We start from the raw sequence: 24,779 nt of genomic DNA on the forward strand, positions 1-24,779 counted from the left end.
CGAAAACAACATGGCGGCTAACTAGGCACGATGTTCGGAGTTCTCAGAAATGTGAGATTTATACCTGTCTACGCTATTTCTGTCTTTGTTAGATGCTAGGTGTTGTTACAAAGATATTGGAGAACATTTAGCAGGTACAGTGTTTGGGGGAATTTTATGACGTAAACTTAAAAAAATTGCTGTAAAGCCTTGTTATCGCCATTGACCTGAAACCCAAACTGGGCCAAAGTCACACCGAAGTAAGCGACTGATCCAGCAGTAAACACTGGCAGAAGGGGCAATATGTACAAGTTTATTTTGACCAAATAAAGTCTTATACTGGACTTCCATTCCTCTTAAGTTTACAGTAAACGTGGAGTTTAAAGGTGAGCTCAGTGAGTGTGATTATTTTCTCTGCTAGTGTTCGTCATATCCTAATCATTTGATTTCTGATAGGCTGTGATCCAAACTCCGCCATGGAGACGTACAAACTAGTAGTGCTATCAACACATTAGCAGCTTGTGTACATTTTTCACAGTTTTAAAGTTCCCTAGTTCAGAGGGGGTGCAAAAGGTATAGTATATCTTGCACAGGCCGATAAAATTACAATGTACAGACTGTACATAATTCTTAGCAGTAACAATCAAACCAGTGTTTTCATAGACTACTATTATTATGCCAACATCAGAGCTATGTCGTCTACAATGTATATGCTTATATTTGTCACTTGAACTTTCAGATTAAAATATGCAGGCTTAATAACGTATAAATAAGACATAATTGATTGTTAATTGGTCATCACTCTTGGGATTGGGAAATTAAGAAGTTTCATTCTCTTAAAAGAGGGAAATAATGAAGTAAACTGCAGTGCCATACCTACCCTGGTATTTATTTATTAATTTAATTGTTTGATTTAATAAGTCAATGTTTGCTGGTTTATATATGTCTTGATGTTTAACCAAGTCCTCACTGCCTAAATTTGTGAAACTTCAAGACTGATACTAAGTGCAAGACAAAACTGATAAGGAAGTAATATTTGCTATATAAATCATTCAAGGGGTAGTCCTATATGTACGTTTTTGTATTTCTTTCTCAAAGAATGAGTGTGTTATGGCTAAGAAGTTGCCACAAATCCTTGCTGCCCAGGGGAGATATTGCTACATGAATCTGTAAGAGACGAAGACTAACATCAAGATGTATAGTGCAACAGATCCTGTGAAGAACATGGCTGATTATAGAGCAGGACGCCTCCATCCAAGCAGCTCTCTCTCATCAATTGCCTCAGTCGACAGGGGTAATTAATAAGTATTGTATAAGTATCAAATGTTCAGGTATGAAACATTAGGATTTTTCATCTTGAGACAATTGAGCGAATGGTAGATCTTGTTTTTTGACTGTAGCAGATGTACATTTCTGAACTACAATTCACAGATAGCATACATGTTTAACAAAATGTAGAAGATCTACATGTATCAGAGCTCACATAGGAGGTGATGTTTTTAGAATTTGTTTCAGTGGTATTTTACGCCGTAATCAAGAATATTTCAGTCATACCATACTAGCCAGCATTATGGTGAGTGGAAGTGGCACATGGTTGCTGAGGTTCCTTTTTAAATGAAGAACTATGAGATACAATTTTGGCAGGAAACTTCCTTTAGAATTATTGTACCATAAATATTATGAGTGCTTGAAATGGCCTGAAAAAACAGCCTCGTTCTTTCACCAAATGGCACCATATACATGCTTTGTGGAACATTGCACTACTGTATCAGATTCAGTCTGAGTTTAATTCAGTATTGTGAACACATACCAGCAAGCCATGATTCTTTCCTTATTCCTTTGTATTTGGAATATTCTGAATTCTAGCCTACATGCTGTATACCAATGATGAGTTAGTAGAAATGGTGGGAAAGCTACTTAAACTTGACAGAGGAGATCTTATATATAGAATCTTGATATATGTTTGAGAAGAGTATTGATTGTTATATGTAGGCTTCATGGATTGTTTTTTGTTTGTTTGTTTAGATTTAATACGGTATATTTGGTATGGTTAACATGCAATTCCATACAGTTACCATTATGAGCACAAGTACGTTGATCTCATGTGCTCAACAGATTATTTTCATATATTAGCTTTATGTACATGTGTTATGATGGTATGCTGTGTTTTGACAGATCGAGACTTAAAACCATTCAGCCGAGCCATACATCAGGCTAACTCCCCTCCTTATGACCCGTACCCTGCCCTGAGATCCATGTACCGACCAGACGTGACAGACGACGGTGACGAGGATAATAAATCATTGTCTCTGAAGAAAAGGCGCAAGAAAAGAGGACAGATAACAGCCAATTTGAGTGGTACTCGATATGACATAAGTACGTCAAGCTTTTACGTTTCATCATCTTAGCCACGGAGAGTATTAATTAGAAGTGAAGCAAAGAAGATAGAGATATTCATGCGCTATATGAAAGTCTTTTAATGGTTTGGTTAACACGTGGTAGTTATACCATGTACACTGGGTTGCGGAGGAAACCTGTTAAAACAGAATCCTTCTCAGAACTGTGATCTCTGCCTGTCATATTAGTTTTAGAGGAAATTTGTTGAAGCTGACCTGTTTCACAACTGTGCTTTCCGCTTGTCAGAGTCACAAGCAAATTACCACAAACTAAAAATGATCAAGTAATCAGTCTTGTCAGTATTGAGAAACTATTACGTGTAATAAAACAATTTAGAACCATCATATTTTCTGTTTATACTTGAGCACCATTTGTGTTTACACAGTATGGCAGCACATGTACTGCTTTTATAATAATTGTGGTTGTCAGCGAGCACCTCCACTCCAGCTGACAGCCAACAAATGAATACAGTATCCATCACTTCAATAATTGACTTTTCTCATTGATGTATCAACACGATCTCATGGATTTTGTCATTTGGATAATTGACTTTTCTCATCCATGTTCTCAACAAAAGTTAATGGATTTCGCCACTTAGATTATTACCATTGAAAAGCTGGTAGATTATTATTGACTTTTCTCATTTGTGTTCTCAACAAAAGCTGATAGATTTTGTCACTTGGATTATTGACTTTTCTCATGGATGTTCTCAACAAAACTGATAGATTTCATCACTTCTGTTATTGACTTTTCCCATCCATGTTCTTCACAAAAGTTGATAGATTTTGTCACTTGGATTATTGACTTTTCTCATCTGTGTTCTCAAGGAAAGCTGCTATATTTCTTCACTTGGATTATTGACTTTTCTCATCTGTGTTCTCAAGGAAAGCTGCTATATTTCTTCACTTGGATTATTGACTTTTCCCATCCATGTTCTCAACAAAAGCTGATAGATTTTGTCACTTGGATTATTGACTTTTCTCATCTGTGTTCTCAAGAAAAGCTGCTATATTTATTCACTTGGATTATTGAATTTTTCCCATTCATGTTGTCAAAAAAAGCTGATAGATTTTAACTGCAGAAATACTCACTTACTGTGTTTTTGGCTCTGATTTAGTCCGTCAGATGGTTGAACATCTTGGGTACACTGTAACTAAAGAAGATGATCCCTCCAGGTAAGACTAATTCCATCCTTAACGTGTCATGAAGACTAAAGTAAAAAAAAGTGAAAGATGTATTACAGAATATATAGTCGATGTTATTATTTAAGGTATGAAGGTATTATGCTGTTTTTGTGTGCTGTAAAATGAGCTTAAATTAAAGTCTTTTGAGATTGTTTCAGTTTATATTATGTAAATTACTGTTTGTCAAAAAATTATTCATGGGTACAACCTCAGGTATACATTATGCAGAGAAAATGATAAGTAGTGCACTGTTGAGTGAAAATGCTGACAAGAAGAGGATTTGTTTTCTGATTTGTTTTCATCTCTTTCTTTTTTCTCATTTTCTAATGAAATTTGATTTAGTTCGACATACTATGCACCGTAAACCTTCAGAGCAAAACAAAGATTTCCACTTAATTGTGCTTAATATTGAACTGCTTTTGGTTTTGTAGCTTTCTTATTTGGAATGATGCATTTGTATCAACAGAGAAGATCTCTGAGCTAAAGCCTTTCCAGCATATCAATCATTTCCCTGGAATGGGTGAGGTCACGCGCAAAGACTGCCTGGCCAGAAATATGACTAAGTGAGTTTGTAGTCCATATGTGTTTGTCCATTTTTATTCAGTGTACTTCAATTTATAATGCCTGTTATCCAAGTTTTGGTTGCTTTCTGCTCTCAGAATATTACAGTAAGTTTATTAAAAGTGAAGTGTCTTGGAGTTGAATTATTAAAAGAAAAGCAGCGGCTGGTGTTTGTAACATCCAGCCAAGTGAGTCAGCTGTCATATATCAAAGGTTGCAAGTTTATACCCCACTTAATAATGACCCACGATGGATTGCACAATGACTACTGATGTATGCTCATTCGAGATCACGTGCCTTTCTACGTGATCCTATGGTACCAGACAAGGCTCTTGTATATATGGGTGCCATCAGCGCAGTGATTTCCCCCAAATTTTGGAGATAATTGTTGATAGAGGAGTATCAGATATTTAAAGATATTTAAAGTATTTTCTCATTCCTTGTGTCTAAATCTGTATCAATGGTATAAAATCAAGCAACTACCTGCATGTGAATTAATCGAAAACATCCAAAATAAAAATGAACTATTTACTCACATATTAGCTAATGAGTATTAACTTATTCAACACGAAAGAAGGCATGAAAAGAGAGTTCTAAAAAGTAATCACGTATGCCAAGGCAAGCGGTGGTATTTCTGTAGATTTAAAGGCAAAGCAGGTCACCGCTCTTCATGCGGCATGTGAGAAAAGAGATGTCATTAGTCCAATCGACTGGGTATGGTAAAAGTCTTCCATGTCCGCTTATGCGTTGGGTCATCCAGCACACAGTGAAGAACTCACCATAACTATTGTTGTATCTCATGTGAATTCTGTTATGCAAAATCAAGTGGAAAGTGGGTAAATATATTTAAATTGCCATGGTTGGGCTTGAGGATGGACGGAGATGATAATAATACCCAGGGACGCCTGTAAATAGTGCACTGCTCAACACTTCGGTACGTTCACCATCACGTGCAGTTGTTTACATAAAGTGAAAGTATTCATCTCAGATCAGGTGACGTAATGCACGAGCCTCTCTTTCGACATCACTGTTGTGAAAAGAATGGCACCCAAGTCTATTAGAGATGTAATCTCAGCGCAGGCAGTAGGTACATCTCTATTTTAGAATGGATGTATGGCGTGTCATGTATCAGTTGTGTATAAATCTAAGTTATCTCCCCTTCTAGGATACAGAAGGTGCTGAAAGAGGAGTATTCATTTTCACCTCTTACCTGGGTGTTACCAGGGGATACCACTGCTCTCATAAATTATGCCAAGGACCTGAAAGCCAAGAAAAAATACAGGACATTTATAGTGAAGCCACCAAATGGATCCCAGGGACATGGGTATGCGTGACTTTCATATTTTCAATGGTACCATTTATATAGCACAGTGTAAAGATGATTTGTATTGATTTGGAAAGCTTTTGAAAAACAAAACAAAACCTGAAAAGTAAAAATAAATAGATCACCGTCTTTCTGAGTTTGCATGAGGAAAATAATGTACAAAATGTAGACTGTCTATAAGGAAATGTAAATGAATGAATGAATATAACACCACATGGGCAGTATTTCAGCCATATAGTGGCAAAAAAGTGTAAATAATAACTGTAATATTTCTCTTCAAGTGAATTGTCCACCTAATGCTGGTCTTTTCAATTTCCTCATTCAGGATTGGTTTGTACAGAAATGTGGAAAAGATCCCTCCAAATGAACCATACATTGTACAAGAGTACATAGATAAACCCCTGCTGATAGAGGGCTACAAGTTTGATCTGAGGATCTATGTGCTTGTGACCTCATGTGACCCTCTGCGGATCTTCCTGTATAAGGATGGTTTGGTTCGGCTGAGCACAGAGAAATACCTACCCCCTCAGGAGAATAACCTGGTACGTAGTTACTGTATTCCAGTGTACCTCAAAGTCTTGACACAGTGAGAAATGGTTTATTCCTGTACACCATGTGGTTCAAATTAGTTTCCAGCTGACACTACTGAGCTTAATCTACACAGTGGGTCAAAGTAACAGCACAATAATACACACACATGGAACAGACAAAGGTTTCACTTGTTGGTGCCGCCTTAGGTGCTCAGCAAAGGTTTTGAGCAAGGAAACATGACTGGTTGGCCCTGTGTTAGTATAATGTGACTGAGTGGGGTGTGATATCCGGTGTGTATGGAAAGATAGCTCAGTGGCGGCAGCAGACAAACTGGAAGAAGACACACTATATGTACATGTACTCACCTTGTGTCCTCGTTGTCATATGAAAATTGTAAAGTAACGTAAAACCCCAAGCACACATACATTCAAATGTTTCTGATGGAGGTGTGTAGAGTTATCCCCCTTTCATCTTAAACTAAAGGTCTACTCCAAGATGACAAGATATTGGAGATGAATTAAATTTTGGTGTTGTTTTTTCATTCGTTCAGAATCGGCTCTTTATGCATCTGACGAACTATTCCATCAACAAGCACAATGAATTTTATGAGAAGGGTTCGACCACCGAAACTGGCAGCAAGAGATCCATACAATTTTTCAACGATTACCTCAGGCGTAATGACTACGATGTAGTTTTGCTGTGGAAGAACATTTCTGATCTCATAATAAAGACAATGGTGGTGTCAATGCCACATGTGCTGCATGCTTACCGCATGTGTCGGCCTGGTGCTACAGCCAACAGCGATAGTGTCTGCTTTGAGGTGCTCGGATTTGATGTGATCATAGACCGCAAATTAAGGCCATGGCTGTTAGAGGTATGGCATCTTTTTTATTTAAATTATAAATCTTGTCATTTACAGTACTTGAGAGTTAATCATTGCATTTTAACAAGGGCAGGTATATACAAGATTGACAATTATCCACGAAAGATCACTTTAATGTATTGATTTGCCTTTAAATTCACTGAACTAAATATACTAGGAAGTAAAGTTGTTTTTATTTGATGAAAAACAAACAAAAGTTGTGGTATGGATGTTAGTGGTTAATAAGCATACACCGAAAACTTTTATTCAGCACAACTGAATGTTACATGTGTTTTACAGATCAATCGTTCTCCAAGTTTTGGTACTGATGAGAAGATAGATTTTGATATCAAATCTGGTGTAATCGAAGATGCTCTCAGACTGTTGAATATCAAGTAAGTGCTGTAATACGTGGTTTGAAATTTTGAAATCTACATTTTTATACATCAGTCATGATGATGAAGTCATTTGAATGGGGTTTTTTTTTGTTTCTTTCACAAGTACATGTATATCCTTGAAGTTGAGATGAAATGTGACAGAAGAGTTATCTTGTTTTTACCGTCTGTTCAAGAATTTGCAGCTTTTCCATCAGACTTTTCATAGTATGAATCAGTTTTCGATTTGCTTAACATTTCTTTTCTCATTCAAATGATTCTAAGAAATGTAAAGAAATTCAAATTGTGGTAAAATGTATTTAAGTATAATTAGCTTTGTTTTCTTCCTTAGACCTACTGATAAGAAGCGAAATTTAGCTAGACAGAAAGCTGAGGCTCAGAAGAGGCTATTGCGACCCTCAAAAAGATCCGAGATGAGTGGCGACTTGTCTGAGGCTGAGAAAAAAAGGCTGAGTTTAGAGAAGAGGAAAGAAGAATTGGTGAGTTTAATAGTGGCTACAGTAGAAGAAGCTTGATAGCTGAATCACCATTCCCTGAGTCTTGTGGGCCCAAAACACTTTTTCTGATATAGAAAGATCCATTTAGTAACATATTCATAAAATCTTAGTTTTTGTTATTTGTAGAAAGACCTTCTTAGCCGAATCAGGAAAAATGCCGCTCGTGAAGAGTTTGAGAACAAACACAGTGGTGGTTTCCGGCGAATCTTTCCAACAGCAGATCGTCACTGCCAGGAGATGTACACCAGGCTTATTATGACTTCGTTTCAAACTTTCCTGTCAAGTCGCGCAGCTTCCATGCAGCGGGAGATTGAGCTGGTCTACAACAACAAACTACGGGTGAGCATAGACAGGTGACAGAGAGGGAATAATAGTGATGGTATCGTCACCTGTAGCTACGGGAGAGTGTAGACAGGTGACAGAGAGGGAATGATAGCGATGGTATCATCACTTGTATCTACAGGAGAGCGTAGACAGGCGACAGAGAGGGAATAATAGTGATGGTATCATCACCTGTAGCTACGGGTGAGTATAGACAGGTGACAGAGAGGGAATGATGGTGATGGTATCGTCACCTGTAGCTATGGGTGAGTATAGACAGGTGACAGAGAGGGAATGATGGTGATGGTATCGTCACCTGTAGCTATGGGAGAGTGTAGACAGGTGACACTGAGGGAATAATAGTGATGGTATCATCACCTGTAGCTACGGGTGAGTACAGACAACCGACGGAGAGGGAATGATAGTGATGGTATCATCACCTGTAGCTACGGGTGAGTATAGACAGGCGACAGAGAGGGAATGATAGTGATGGTATCATCACCTGTAGCTACGGGTGAGTACAGACAACCGACAGAGAGGGAATGATAGTGATGGTATCATCACCTGTAGCTACGGGAGAGTGTAGACAGGCGACAGAGAGGGAATAATGGTGATGGTATCGTCACCTGTAGCTACGGGAGAGTGTAGACAGGCGACAGAGAGGGAATGATAGTGATGGTATCATCACCTGTAGCTATGGGTGAGTACAGACAACCGACAGAGAGGGAATGATAGTGATGGTATCGTCACCTGTAGCTATGGGAGAGTGTAGACAGGTGACAGAGAGGGAATGATAGTGATGGTATCATCACCTGTAGCTACGGGTGAGTATAGACAGGCGACAGAGAGGGAAAGATGGTGATGGTATCGTCACCTGTAGCTATGGGAGAGTGTAGACAGGTGACAGAGAGGGAATGATAGTGATAGTATCATCACCTGTAGCTATGGGTGAGCGTAGACAGGCGACAGAGAGGGAATAATAGTGATGGTATCGTCACCTGTAGCTACGGGAGAGTGTAGACAGGTGATAGAGAGGGAATGATAGCGATGGTATCATCACCTGTAGCTACGGGTGAGTATAGACAGGTGACAGAGAGGGAATAATAGTGATGGTATCGTCACCTGTAGCTACGGAAGAGTGTAGACAGGTGACGGAGAGGGAATAATGGTGATGGTATCGTCACCTGTAGCTACGGGTGAGTGTAGACAGGTGACACTGAGGGAATGATAGCGATGGTATCATCACCTGTAGCTATGGGTGAGCGTAGACAGGCGACAGAGAGGGAATAATGGTGATGGTATCGTCACCTGTAGCTACGGGAGAGTGTAGACAGGCGACAGAGAGGAAATAATAGTGATGGTATCGTCACTTGTAGCTACGGGAGAGTGTAGACAGGTGACAGAGAGGGAATAATGGTGATGGTATCGTCACCTGTAGCTACGGGAGAGTGTAGACAGGTGACAGAGAGGGAATGATAGCGATGGTATCATCACCTGTAGCTACGGGTGAGTATAGACAGGTGACAGAGAGGGAATAATAGTGATGGTATCGTCACCTGTAGCTACGGAAGAGTGTAGACAGGTGACGGAGAGGGAATAATGGTGATGGTATCGTCACCTGTAGCTACGGGTGAGTGTAGACAGGTGACACTGAGGGAATGATAGCGATGGTATCATCACCTGTAGCTATGGGTGAGCGTAGACAGGCGACAGAGAGGGAATAATGGTGATGGTATCGTCACCTGTAGCTACGGGAGAGTGTAGACAGGCGACAGAGAGGAAATAATAGTGATGGTATCGTCACTTGTAGCTACGGGAGAGTGTAGACAGGTGACAGAGAGGGAATAATGGTGATGGTATCGTCACCTGTAGCTACGGGAGAGTGTAGACAGGTGACAGAGAGGGAATGATAGCGATGGTATCATCACCTGTAGCTATGGGTGAGTATAGACAGGTGACAGAGAGGGAATGATAGCGATGGTATCATCACCTGTAGCTATGGGTGAGCGTAGACAGGCGACAGAGAGGGAATAATGGTGATGGTATCGTCACCTGTAGCTACGGGAGAGTGTAGACAGGCGACAGAGAGGAAATAATAGTGATGGTATCGTCACTTGTAGCTACGGGAGAGTGTAGACAGGTGACAGAGAGGGAATAATGGTGATGGTATCGTCACCTGTAGCTACGGGAGAGTGTAGACAGGTGACAGAGAGGGAATGATAGCGATGGTATCGTCACCTGTAGCTATGGGAGAGTGTAGACAGGTGACAGAGAAGGAATGATAGTGATAGTATCATCACCTGTAGCTATGGGTGAGCGTAGACAGGCGACAGAGAGGGAATAATAGTGATGGTATCGTCACCTGTAGCTACGGGAGAGTGTAGACAGGTGATAGAGAGGGAATGATAGCGATGGTATCATCACCTGTAGCTACGGGAGAGTGTAGACAGGTGACAGAGAGGGAATGATAGTGATGGTATCATCACCTGTAGCTATGGGTGAGTATAGACAGGTGACAGAGAGGGAATGATAGTGATGGTATCATCACCTGTAGCTGCGGGAGAGTGTAGACAGGTGATAGAGAGGGAATGATAGTGATGGTATCATCACCTGTAGCTGCGGGTGAGTATAGATAGGTGACGGAGAGAGAATGATAATGATGGTATCATCACCTGTAGCTACGGTGAGTACAGACAGGCGACAGAGAGGGAATGATGGTGATGGTATCGTCACCTGTAGCTACGGGAGAGTGTAGACAGGTGACAGAGAGGGAATGATAGTGATGGTATCATCACCTGTAGCTACGGGTGAGCACAGACAGGCAACAGAGGGGGAATGATAGTGGTGGTATATCATCACCTGTAGCTACGGGAGAGTGTAGACAGGCGACAGAGAGGGAATGACAGTGATGGTATCATCACCTGTAGCTACGGGTGAGTATAGACAGGCGACAGAGAGGGAAAGATGGTGATGGTATCGTCACCTGTAGCTATGGGAGAGTGTAGACAGGTGACAGAGAGGGAATGATAGTGATAGTATCATCACCTGTAGCTATGGGTGAGCGTAGACAGGCGACAGAGAGGGAATAATAGTGATGGTATCGTCACCTGTAGCTACGGGAGAGTGTAGACAGGTGATAGAGAGGGAATGATAGCGATGGTATCATCACCTGTAGCTACGGGTGAGTATAGACAGGTGACAGAGAGGGAATAATAGTGATGGTATCGTCACCTGTAGCTACGGAAGAGTGTAGACAGGTGACGGAGAGGGAATAATGGTGATGGTATCGTCACCTGTAGCTACGGGTGAGTGTAGACAGGTGACACTGAGGGAATGATAGCGATGGTATCATCACCTGTAGCTATGGGTGAGCGTAGACAGGCGACAGAGAGGGAATAATGGTGATGGTATCGTCACCTGTAGCTACGGGAGAGTGTAGACAGGCGACAGAGAGGAAATAATAGTGATGGTATCGTCACTTGTAGCTACGGGAGAGTGTAGACAGGTGACAGAGAGGGAATAATGGTGATGGTATCGTCACCTGTAGCTACGGGAGAGTGTAGACAGGTGACAGAGAGGGAATGATAGCGATGGTATCATCACCTGTAGCTACGGGTGAGTATAGACAGGTGACAGAGAGGGAATAATAGTGATGGTATCGTCACCTGTAGCTACGGAAGAGTGTAGACAGGTGACGGAGAGGGAATAATGGTGATGGTATCGTCACCTGTAGCTACGGGTGAGTGTAGACAGGTGACACTGAGGGAATGATAGCGATGGTATCATCACCTGTAGCTATGGGTGAGCGTAGACAGGCGACAGAGAGGGAATAATGGTGATGGTATCGTCACCTGTAGCTACGGGAGAGTGTAGACAGGCGACAGAGAGGAAATAATAGTGATGGTATCGTCACTTGTAGCTACGGGAGAGTGTAGACAGGTGACAGAGAGGGAATAATGGTGATGGTATCGTCACCTGTAGCTACGGGAGAGTGTAGACAGGTGACAGAGAGGGAATGATAGCGATGGTATCATCACCTGTAGCTATGGGTGAGTATAGACAGGTGACAGAGAGGGAATGATAGCGATGGTATCATCACCTGTAGCTATGGGTGAGCGTAGACAGGCGACAGAGAGGGAATAATGGTGATGGTATCGTCACCTGTAGCTACGGGAGAGTGTAGACAGGCGACAGAGAGGAAATAATAGTGATGGTATCGTCACTTGTAGCTACGGGAGAGTGTAGACAGGTGACAGAGAGGGAATAATGGTGATGGTATCGTCACCTGTAGCTACGGGAGAGTGTAGACAGGTGACAGAGAGGGAATGATAGCGATGGTATCGTCACCTGTAGCTATGGGAGAGTGTAGACAGGTGACAGAGAGGGAATGATAGTGATAGTATCATCACCTGTAGCTATGGGTGAGCGTAGACAGGCGACAGAGAGGGAATAATAGTGATGGTATCGTCACCTGTAGCTACGGGAGAGTGTAGACAGGTGATAGAGAGGGAATGATAGCGATGGTATCATCACCTGTAGCTACGGGAGAGTGTAGACAGGTGACAGAGAGGGAATGATAGTGATGGTATCATCACCTGTAGCTATGGGTGAGTATAGACAGGTGACAGAGAGGGAATGATAGTGATGGTATCATCACCTGTAGCTGCGGGTGAGTATAGATAGGTGACGGAGAGAGAATGATAATGATGGTATCATCACCTGTAGCTACGGTGAGTACAGACAGGCGACAGAGAGGGAATGATGGTGATGGTATCGTCACCTGTAGCTACGGGAGAGTGTAGACAGGTGACAGAGAGGGAATGATAGTGATGGTATCATCACCTGTAGCTACGGGTGAGCACAGACAGGCAACAGAGGGGGAATGATAGTGGTGGTATATCATCACCTGTAGCTACGGGAGAGTGTAGACAGGCGACAGAGAGGGAATGACAGTGATTGTATCATCACCTGTAGCTACGGGTGAGTATAGACAGGTGACAGAGGGGGAATGATAGTGATGGTATCATCACCTGTAGCTACGGGTGAGTATAGACAGGTGACAGAGAGGGAATGATAGTGAGTGAGTAAGTGAGTGCTTGGGGTTTAACGTCGTACTCAACAATTTTTCAGTCATATGACGACGAAGGAATCTTTAGGGTGCGTGTACGTGTAATGTGCCTCCTTGTAGCAGGACGGATTTCCACCGCTCTTTTATTTAGTGCTGCTTCACTGAGACGACTTACCGAAGGCAAGTAAGCCACCCTGCTCGAGCCATTATACTGATACGGGTCAACCAGTCGTTGCACTATCCCCTTCATGCTGAACGCCAAGCGAGGAAGTTACAATTTCCTCTTTTAAAGTCTTAGGTGTTACTCGATCAAGGATTGATCCGGGATCTACCGGTCCCGAAGCGGACGCTCTACCGACTGTGCTATCCGGGCCAGTCTGGAATGATAGTGATGGTAGCTACTGGTGAGTACAGACAGCCGACGGAGAGGGAATGATAGTGATGGTATCATCACCAGTAGCTACGGGTGAGTATAGACAGGTGACAGAGAGGGAATGAGACTGATTGTATCATCACCTGTAGCTACGGGTGAGTACAGACAACCGACGGAGAGGGAATGATATTGATGGTATCATCACCTGTAGCTACGAGTGAGTATAGACAGGTGACAGAGAGGGAATGAGACTGATTGTATCATCACCTGTAGCTACGGGTGAGTACAGACAACCGACAGAGAGGGAATGACAGTGATGGTATCATCACCTGTAGCTACGGGTGAGTATAGACAGGTGACAGAGAGGGAATGATGGTGATGGTATCGTCACCTGTAGCTATGGGAGAGTGTAGACAGGTGACAGAGAGGGAATGATAGTGATGGTATCATCACCTGTAGCTATGGGTGAGTATAGACAGGTGACAGAGAGGGAATGATGGTGATGGTATCGTCACCTGTAGCTATGGGAGAGTGTAGACAGGTGACAGAGAGGGAATGATAGTGATGGTATCATCACCTGTAGCTGCGGGTGAGTATAGACAGGTGACAGAGAGGGAATGATAGTGATGGTATCGTCACCTGTAGCTACGGATGAGTACAGACAGGCGACAGAGAGGGAATGATGGTGATGGTATCGTCACCTGTAGCTACGGGAGAGTGTAGACAGGCGACAGAGAGGGAATGATAGTGATGGTATCACCACCTGTAGTTACGGGAGAGTGTAGACAGGCGACAGAGAGGAAATAATAGTGATGGTATCGTCACTTGTAGCTACGGGAGAGTGTAGACAGGTGACAGAGAGGGAATAATGGTGATGGTATCGTCACCTGTAGCTACGGGAGAGTGTAGACAGGTGACAGAGAGGGAATGATAGCGATGGTATCATCACCTGTAGCTATGGGTGAGTATAGACAGGTGACAGAGAGGGAATGATAGCGATGGTATCATCACCTGTAGCTATGGGTGAGCGTAGACAGGCGACAGAGAGGGAATAATGGTGATGGTATCATCACCTGTAGCTGCGGGAGAGTGTAGACAGGCGACAGAGAGGGAATGATAGTGATGGTATCACCACCTGTAGTTACGGGAGAGTGTATAGACAGGTGACAGAGAGGGAATAATATTGATAGTATCATCACCTGTAGCTACGGGTGGTATATTAGTTATGGTTGATGCAGTTAGTAACGTGTGGTTAAGTTGGTCAAGGATGGCTGAAGTGCGGGGTGGTATGGTAAATGTAAGTATTGGATGGTACAGTTTGTAATGAATGGTAAAAGTTACAAGGGATGGTACAATATTTTGAGAACAGTATTGCCCAGGATAGTGGAATTTGTAATCATTGGTACAGGAAGTTATATATTTAGAGGATGATATGGTAAGTATAAATGTATACATCAACTTGGTGATGGTACAAGAAGTTAGGCCCTGGCATGGATGATTCTGGTATGGGTGAGATGAGACACAGATTGTTTGATATGGTTAGTAATAGATGGTTCAGAAGTACATATTGGTATGATTGATAGCGTACAGTTTTTGGCTGAGGTACTGTGTATCGTCTGCGTGCAGTGTTTCCAGTTGTTAAATGTTTTGGTATGTAATTATTCTGACAGGAGCAGCAGGTCCTAGACATGTTGGCAGAATGCCAGACGGACGATGAGAAATGCTCCCAGTCTTATCAAAGCAGAGACCCGAAGGTAAGTTCATTTAATTATTTATTTATTATATTATTTATGTTTAATACCATACTGAAGGCTATTTGACTTATACGATTACAGTTCAAGAACCTTGATAATGGATGCATGTATACACATGTAAGACTGCAGATGAATGTGTGCTGGAAAGAAAGGTGTTTAGGGATACAGTAACGGTCAGGGTGTTACTCGGCAGCATATTCATTAAAGCCATTTCTCACTTGAAATACATTCTGTAAACCTTATTTTTGCATGGGCTCTAGATATTAAAATTTTGGCTATTTAAAATGTGTTAATATTTCAACTTCCAGTACCAAAAACAGTATGTAAAGCATTGTGACAAGATTTTAACTTTGAGCAATTTCTCTGAATAACCTTAATTATTAATAAAACAAAAAGAGACTAAATCTCAGAAAATTTCAGTGCTATATTTTCTGCTGTGCACTAATCAAACATTTCATGGGAAAGGTTGATGCGCCACAGAGCCCTTTTTCCGAAGACCTGTTAGTAATCACACAGCCTGACTTGTATTGCAGCCTTTGTCCAGCATGCCCTCCATTGCGCCACAGCCTGAATATAATGAGGATGACGATGATGATTTTGATGAAGATGATGATGATGATGATGTGGCTCCACAGAAGCCTCGCAGGGGGCAGGCACATAAATATGGCCTTTATCCTGGGTCAGCCCTCTCTGCCTCCAGACAGACACAGCAAAAGGCCACTGCCACTCGCTCCCGTCCTAACTCTGCCCAGCGGCCGTTGTCAGGGCGACCAGAGTCAAGGCCACTCAGTCAGGCATCACGATCAAGGTCTGTGGGCAGAGTATCAAAACCAGCACCTGTTATTCCCAATATGGTTTGTATTGCACTTTCTACTTCTTAAATTTTGTTTTAACTTTATACCATATATCAAATTTGAACTGTTATTGTCAGATGTTTATTTTTAAATATGGTAATTATTCATTGTAGTGTTCACTAAAAAAAAAAAAAAATCAGTATTCTGAAGTGTACATTTTTGCGTACATGATCAAGAATACAACTCATCCCGACTTCTGCAAACAGAAGCCCATGCAATTGTAAACCTTTGGACAGCCTTATTTAGTGTGATTTTTTGTCTTCGTGCCAGCCAGATACATGTATTCTATGGAGTGTTGTTTTCAGAAGTAGCCAGATACACATACTATATAGAGTGTTCTTTTCGGCATCCATCCAGATATACATACTATATAGAGTGTTGTTTTCTGAAGCCAGCCAAATACACATACTAATTACTATGCAGAGTGTTGTTTTCTGTAGCCAGCCAGATACATACATGGAGTATTGTTTTCTGTAGCCAGCTACATACACATACTATATAGAGTGTTGTTTCTGTAGCCAGCCATATAGATGTACTCTATGGAGTGTTGTTTTCTGTAGCCAGCCAGATACACATACTACATGGAGTGTTGTTTCCTGTAGCCAACCAGATACACATACTGTATGGAGTGCTGTTTCCTGTAACCAGCCAGATACACATACTATATGGAGTGTTGTTTCCTGTAGCCAACCAGATACACATACTGTATGGAGTGCTGTTTCCTGTAACCAGTCAGATACACATACTATATAGAGTGTTGTTTTCTGTAACCAGGCAGATACACATACTCTATAGAGTGTTGTTTTCTGTAACCAGCCAGATACACATATTAAACAGAGTGCTTTTTGTTGTAGCCAGCCAGATACATGTATTCTGTGGAGTGTTGTTTCTGTAGCCAGCCACATACACATACCATATAGGACTGTTGTTTTCTGTAGCCAGCCAGATACACGTACTGTATGGAGTGTTGTTTCTGTAGCCAGCCAGATACATATATTCTATGGAGTGTTGTTTTCTGTAGCCAGCCAGATACACATACTGTATGGAGTGTTGTTTTCTGTAGACAGCCAGATACACATACTCTGTAGAGTGTTGTTTTCTGTAGCCGGACAGATACACATCCTAAACAGATTGTTGTTTTCTGTAGTCAGCGAGATACACATACTAAACAGAGTGTTATTTTCTGTAGCCATTCAGATACATTTGCTGTATGGAGTGTTGTCTGTATGCAGGAGGACCCTCTGGCAGTGTTGAGAGAGGAAGAGCTCGCTGAGAAAACGCTTCTCGCTCTGAACGATATGCGCATCAAATTCCCAGGGAAAAACGACAGTGAGGCAGAGTGGATACTGGATAAGGTAAACTGACCTCATGTATTTCTGCAGAGGAAGCCAGTATAAGCTGGACTTTAACTCACAGAGACCACATTGTGCCCATTGTGGTGAGAAGGTCTGTGCCCAAGTGGTTAGCTTGCTCAAGCGCAGCATGATGACTCACAAATGTATGGTGTCAATGGATAGTTTGTTGATAACCGCAAGAGAATACTTCTTTAGATGCCCAAGTGAATATATTTATTTTAAACACTTTTGTCAACAATGAGTGTTAAGTGAATAGTTAGAGAGTGAATGGTGGAAATGGAGGAAGAGGGCTAGCACTGGTAATAGGAAGAATAGGGCTAGCACTGGTAATAGAAGGAATATGGTTAGCACAGGTAATAGAAGGAATAGGGTCAGTGCTGGTAATAGAAGGAATAAGGCTAGCACTGGTAATAGGGAGAATAGGGTCAGTGCTGGTAATAGAAGTAATAGGGCTAGCACTGGTAATAGGAGGAATAGGGTTAGCACTGGTAATAGGAGGAATAGAGTCAGCGTTGGTAATAGAAGGAATAGGGCTAGCACAGGTAATAGAAGGAATGGGGTCAGTGGGTAATTGGACGAATAGGGTCTTTGGGTATTAGCAGGGATAGGGTTAGCTGTGATAATAGAAGGAATAGGATCAGTGGGTAATTGGAGGAATAGGGTCAGTGGGTAACAGAAGTAATAGGGCTAGCACTGGTAATAGGAGGAATAGGGTCAGTGGGTAACAGAAGGAATAGGGTTAGCACAGATAATAGGAGGAATAGGATCAGTGGGTAACAGGAGGAATAGGGTCAGTGGGTAACAGGAGGAATAGGGTCAGTGCTGGTAATAGGAGGAATAGGGTCAGTGGATAACAGGAGGAATAGGGTCAGTGGGTAACAGGAGGAATAGGGTCAGCAGGTAACAGGAGGAATAGAGGGTCAGTGCTGGTAATAGGAGTGAGTGAGTGAGTGCTTGGGGTTTAACGTCGTACTCAACAATTTTTCAGTCATATGACGACGAAGGAATCATTAGGGTGCATGTACGTGTAGTGTGCCTCCTTGGTGCAGGACGGATTTCCACCGCTCTTTTATTTAGTGCTGCTTCACTGAGGCGCCTTACCGAAGGCAAGTAAGCCGCCCCGCCCGAGCCATTATACTGATACGGGTCAACCAGTTGTTGCACTATCCCCTTCATGCTGAACGCCAAGCGAGGAAGTTACAACTTCCTCTTTTAAAGTCTTAGGTGTGACTCGATCAAGGATTGATCCTGGATCTACCAGTCCCGAAGCGGACGCTCTACCAACTGTGCTATCCGGGCCGGTTGCTGGTAATAGGAAGAATAGGGTCAGTGGGTAACAGGAGGAATAGGGTTTGTGGGTAACAGGAGGAATAGGGTCAGTGCTGGCAACAGGAGAAATTGGGTCAGTGGGTAACAGGAGGAATAGGGTTTATGGGTAATAGGAGGAATAGGGTCAGTAGCCAGTCAGATGTTGAATGGAGGAATCCAAATGGATGATTCTGCATAGACAGACTGTGTTATCATTAAGTGTACATGTATGTATCTGGTAATTTGATTAAGTTTATAGAATGTTTGGTTGTGCATGTTTGGGGGCAGTGTATGGATAAATTGAACAGGATTCAGTTCGGAAAGTGACAGTTACCGTAATTCTTCATTCTTTTCGCATTTTGTAAGGCGTTTATTCAAGCATATTCTGAAAGTATCATTGTGCGTACACTGATAAAGTTACGCTTTTTGTGATGCCTTGAAGTTAACCAATCCCACTAAAGTAATTTTGTCTCCAAAGTCAACCTAATGTGCTGAAAGTAGCTCTTTCATATGGGAAAAGGCTTAGGAGTTAGGGTAACCTCTTTTTAACATACTTAAGATATGCCTTCCAATTTAATGAGCTGATTTTATCTATTGATTTCAGCTACATGAAAACTGGAAGTTCCACAAGCCTCGGATAGCATCCTATTGGCTGGTGAAGTTAGACTCCATTAAGAGAAGGAAGGTAAGTCTGTGTGTATGTTCTAATACGGGAGAAGGATTAACTGCCTTGCCTTCTCCACAAGTCACTATGTGTATGTCTATAGCTGTGTGTATTATCTTTGAGTCTTTTGCTTCCCACAGTGTAGGATATATTCTGTTGCATAGCAGATTATCAGTTAATCAGCAAAAGCTATCGGCAGCAATATCCCTTTGTATGTGTACTCTCTTTTTTATTTCCTGTATCTCTGAAGTAAATAATAACAGGTTTTATTGTTATATGGCATTGTTCATTGATTTCTCAGTGTGTACGGGAACTTTTTTTGCGTTGAAAATCTACAAAATTAAATCCCTTCACTTTTAATAAAGTATTAAATCTCTTGACATCTCAACCACCAGAGCAGAGGCCTATTGAAAACATGTCATTTTGCTTCAAAAATTATGCATCTTTTTAGGATATTTAAATTTTGGGGTTTTCATGTCAACAATATTTGAAGAAATAATTTTCTTAGGGTTTGATATAGGACAAACCTTTGTATTTTCATTCATTCACACCAAACCTGATGGCATTGTCTGTTATTCACTCTTCCATGGCGAAGGTATTTTCTGATTCAAAGACTATATTTGTGGTAATAAACAGTATGGCAGTATAAGTGTTATCCACCATTGTTGTATATATATGACAACACATCATTATAAAAAGACGTTACCATGTTGTATTGCTTAGAAACTTGGTGTCTGGCATGGATTGAATTAATGTCAAACTAAACGGTAACGGTGTCATTTCTTTGGCCCCTTTGACAGGTGATTGATATTGTGCGGTCTAATGTCCGTGCTGTCATACAGAAAGTGTGGAAACTGGGTGATATTGACAACTTGCGACTGATGCGAGTGATCAATCGAGTGTTCAATAGATTGTTATGGAGCCATGGCCAGGGCCTCTGGAACTGTTTCTCACCTTCAGGGTAAGGTCAAATGTCTGACTGTTAATGAGGAAATCTCTTTATGTCTCTTCACATCCAAATAAGACATGGCAGTATTAAAACCATGAGCTTTGCTGTTAAATTAAAGTTCATAGTGCTTGAAATGTGAAAGTTGATTTTTGAAGTGTGTGGGTCAAATGCTCAACTGTGGGACCTTGACGTCATTTAATTGACGTCAAATGTTTCTTTGTCAGCAGTTCACAATGATGTCACATTAAAGACAGTACAATATAACATTTGAAACTGAAACCTTGTAACATTGTAGAATGTCTGAAGGTTCTGCCTTACACTAGCACTACCTCATGGGATTGAAAACTTTGCTGCCTTGCCATTAATACTGAATTCAAATAAAAATTTGCAGAACTTTTCTTAACCCATTTTTCTTCTGCCGTCAAACAGGAATTCGTGGGAGACAATCTTCAGCAAAAGCTCTGACACTATCTCAGCCACAGAGATGAACTGTTGTCGGCGTATAGTGCAGCTGTGTCGCGACTGTTTGCTGATTGTCTATCAGTTTGCCGCTGAGGCTAAGACAGGGGCCAGCGTACAGGGTGGGGAAGTTCACCAGTCAGGCACCAGCGTACAGAGAAAACTGTAAGATATCCCAGCATGTGTCACACATTCCCTGTAGAGAATGCTGCACTGCACTACCTGCTGCTGGTGAAGATGTGCTCATGTATTCATGTGTCTCATATCCGTAGTGTAGACTTCATGCCTTCACTCACTACATCTGTTTTCACTTGGAGTTTGCCCAGAATCCCCTGAAGACACTGATCCACACAATGCGTTAGGCTTTGAGAGTCAAGAATTCAGAGTTTTAAGAATTTTTAGTTGGATCCTGTAAAATTAACTGTGTGTTATTTTCATGTTCACACCACCGACACAAGCCTTTATCACTAGGTTTATAAATCAGATGAATTGGCTGGCTATTTTATGTTCTATCATTTTAGAAAAACATGTGTTAATTTGTGTTGATTTTGGATGCCTTGTCGGAGATATTTACCTTGTTTACTTTCCATACACAATGTGTTTGAATCTGAAATATTTTTTTTACATCCTGGTATGACTGTTGCAGATCATCTTCAGATGTAAATGACATGTTTAAACATGCACATTTTATCTAGAGGTGAAATATTAATGTCACAGCGTAAGTATTTCAGAGTGTATTGAGGCGTGAGTGATTCAAGGACACATGTACACATTTTATTTGAGGTGAAGTATTCACATTCCAGGCTGAAAGTTCCACTTTGTGATTAGATACACATGGCACACACACATTGTGTCTAGATGTGAATCACATTGGTACACATGCACTTTGTGTTTACATGTGAATCACACAGGTACATGTACACATTGTGTTTACATGTGAATCACATAGAGAGATGATAAAGTTAAGGAGTGTGTGTGTGTGAAGAGATGAAAGATTACACTGACCTAACAAAAGTATTCAAGTCCATTTAACACTGCAATGCATACTTTGTTTTATACCAAGCAACGAAACCTGTCCATGGGGAACAACATGCAATAGTGTGCCCAGCATTGTTCAAAAGGTTAGCCTGTGAATGACACCCGCCTGAGAATGATACAAAGCGTGGGTTGAAATGCATTATTGACATGAACTATTGAGTATAGTGATGCAAGGTACGCTTTGAAGTGAATTAATGTAAGGTTGAGAATGAGGACAAGTACAAATGCATGATGGGAAGAAAAATGAATCAATGTAAGGCTGACAATGCCGCATAGTGCAGCTCTGAGCTATGTATGGTGTCACTGTGTTCTACAGTGATTCTGATGATTTTTGCCAGTTCAAGCATGTCCCGACAGTTAGCAGAGAATGGATGGAAGAGACAATAGTCCTTTTACAGCAAAAACAGGTCTTTCAAATTGGAACAAAATATGTTTTACCTGTTCTAGCAGTTGAACAAGAGTTTGGCACAGTCATTTTGTCAGATAACCAGAAATTATAGAACCAGTGGAGCATCTAAAGTGAGTAATAATACCCACCTCCCCCGTCTCTTTCCCCGCCCCCCCCCCCCCCCCCCCCCCAACTCCCACCACACACAGAGATGTAGAGGCCATTCACATTCTTTCTTAATAAACAAGAGTGTACCATTTTTTCGTTTGTAAATATTGTCCATGTTTGCTTGGGAAGCTGTGTTGAATGAGTAAGGTTTTTGCACATGGCTGTAGGATGTAAATAAGAATTCATCTTGTGTTCCTACTCTTCGACTGTTGTTTGCGGTGTTGTAGGTTAAGTGGTGATGGTGAGGGTGTGGGCTCAAACTGGAACAGGAATCGAGCTGTGGGGCAGAGGGTCGCTCAACTCTACCACACCCGGGCAGAGTCCTTAGGCACCTCCTGACCTGTCTGCAGGGTCAAGTCCACAAGGTCATAGTCTCACCATCAAAGTCCAAGTCAAGGCTCAGCTATCAAGGTCATGATGCAACTTTCAGGGTCAAAGACTAGCTTTCAAATAACACGGCCACCTCTCACTGTCATAATTAGTTGCCACAGTCTCCTTCTTAGTTACTGCTAGACTAGAACATATGATACAGTCTGCACTGTCTGCAAAACTATGTTCTGCTATTGTGCTGTCCTCTCAGGCTGTTGTATAAAAACAGCACAGTGAGTTTGCTGTATTGGCTACATACATAGGTGGATATGAAATCCCATTTTCCTGTGCATGAAGTAATATGAAAATGTCACATCCAGCTTGCATGTAGGAATGGACATCACATCCAGCTTGCATTTAGGAATGGACATCACATCCAGCTTGCATGTAGGAATGGACATCACATCCAGCTTGCATGTAGGAATGGACATCACATCCAGCTTGCATGTAGGAATGGACATCACATCCAGCTTGCATGTAGGAATGGACATCACATCCAGCTTACATGTAGGAATGGACATCACATCCAGCTTGCATGTAGGAGTGGACACCCCATCAGGCTTACGTGTAGTAATGCACTTGTCACGTCTAGCTTACATGTAGTAATGCACATGTCACATCTAGCTTACATGTAGAAATGGACATGTCACATACAGCTTACATGTAGTAATGGACATGTCACACCAAACCTATATGTAGTAATGGACGTCACAATCAGCATACATGTAATAATTGACATGTCATGCCCAGCCTATATGTAGTAATGGACATGTCACAAACAGCATACATGTAGTAATGGACATTTGACGACCAGCCTATATGTAGTAATGGACATGTCACACCCAGCCTACATGTAGAAATGGACAAGCCACACCCTGCCTATGTGTAGTAATGCACATCACTCCCTGCCTACATGTAGAAATGCACGTCACGCCCTGCCTACATGTAGAAATGCACGTCACGCCCTGCCTACATGTAGAAATGTACGTCACACCCTGTCTACATATAGTAATGGACATGTCACACCCTGCCTACATGTAGAAATGGACAAGCCACACTCAGTGTTACTATATTAATGGGCATAGTTATTTATGATGCTCTTGAAGTCGAGCACTAGGTTTGACTATTCATGTTATAAAGCACATGCCCTATAATGTAAACTGCTGCTGCAACTACCATTGTGTGAGAGTATTGATAGTTTTGGGGCAGAAATCTGTTGATTAATTGATTTAAAGGTTACTTTGTTGATGAATTTTTTTCCTTTCATGAAAACAAAGTTCCAAAGACGATGTCAAAAAGCATTTCTAGTTGCTTTGTAACTGAGGTGAGCTGTTATGATTTGTAGTGAGCAGATGTCATAGTTGTTATCTTCATGAAGCACCTGATAGTCATCAAAGGTTAAAATTCTTTTACCTTGTTGAAACTTTTGTAGGTGCTATAAGCAGTGGTAAGATTATTTTGTGGTTGTGTATTTTTTCTTTCGGATTTATTTATTATTTTTTTCCCCTGATTGATGAGTTGTGAGACTATTCAATACTGTGTTAAAATGGATTGTCAGAAATCTGGAATTGTTCCATTTTGAGGACAATGGTTCATATTTATTATGTTAACTGGAGTCAGGCTGTTGTTTTTTTTTTTTTTTTTACTCATGCATGTATGTATGAATACTTAATGTTATTTTAAACTATTTTATAACTCCATAACTGTAATTTATAGGAAGCTTGGCAATGACTCCATTTCTTAATACATATAGCTATATTTTCCACTGTTGAACTTGGTTTACTTCTTAAAATTTTAAAAGTTGTGTATATTTGTATACATGTAAGTTTTACTATATATATTCTTTACTATATGAAGTTATTCTTATTCAAATATTTATTTACATGACTGTGATATTAATTGATGACTATGTTATTCTATTTATGTACATAGCCATGTATTGGTTACATTTGTATCATTTAGTACATACATTTTAAATTCC

General features: G+C 41.3%; 1 protein-coding gene across 2 annotated transcripts; it reads left to right on the forward strand.

The window, feature by feature from the left end:
• Nucleotides 1–24,499, forward strand: LOC135470437 (tubulin polyglutamylase TTLL7-like). 2 transcript variants are annotated; one of them, XM_064749379.1, is made up of 18 exons: nucleotides 1–51; nucleotides 1,078–1,273; nucleotides 2,155–2,355; nucleotides 3,494–3,551; nucleotides 3,992–4,123; nucleotides 5,287–5,445; nucleotides 5,771–5,987; nucleotides 6,527–6,850; nucleotides 7,139–7,233; nucleotides 7,565–7,712; nucleotides 7,857–8,069; nucleotides 15,163–15,246; nucleotides 15,780–16,100; nucleotides 17,333–17,455; nucleotides 19,368–19,448; nucleotides 20,228–20,388; nucleotides 20,806–21,000; nucleotides 22,657–24,499. In XM_064749379.1, the coding sequence occupies exons 2-18, from the start codon at nucleotides 1,174–1,176 to the stop codon at nucleotides 22,766–22,768; spliced, it is 2,724 nt and encodes a 907-aa protein (XP_064605449.1). In that variant the 5' UTR covers nucleotides 1–51; nucleotides 1,078–1,173; the 3' UTR covers nucleotides 22,769–24,499. The 2 variants fall into 2 exon arrangements, with proteins under 2 accessions (XP_064605449.1, XP_064605450.1); XM_064749380.1 differs by lacking the exon at nucleotides 1–51 and adding an exon at nucleotides 88–134.
• Nucleotides 24,500–24,779: the final 280 nt, after the last annotated feature.

The sequence above is a fragment of the Liolophura sinensis genome, chromosome 7 (genome assembly GCF_032854445.1).
Source record: "Liolophura sinensis isolate JHLJ2023 chromosome 7, CUHK_Ljap_v2, whole genome shotgun sequence".
In the NCBI taxonomy this organism is placed as follows: Eukaryota; Metazoa; Mollusca; class Polyplacophora; order Chitonida; family Chitonidae; genus Liolophura; species Liolophura sinensis.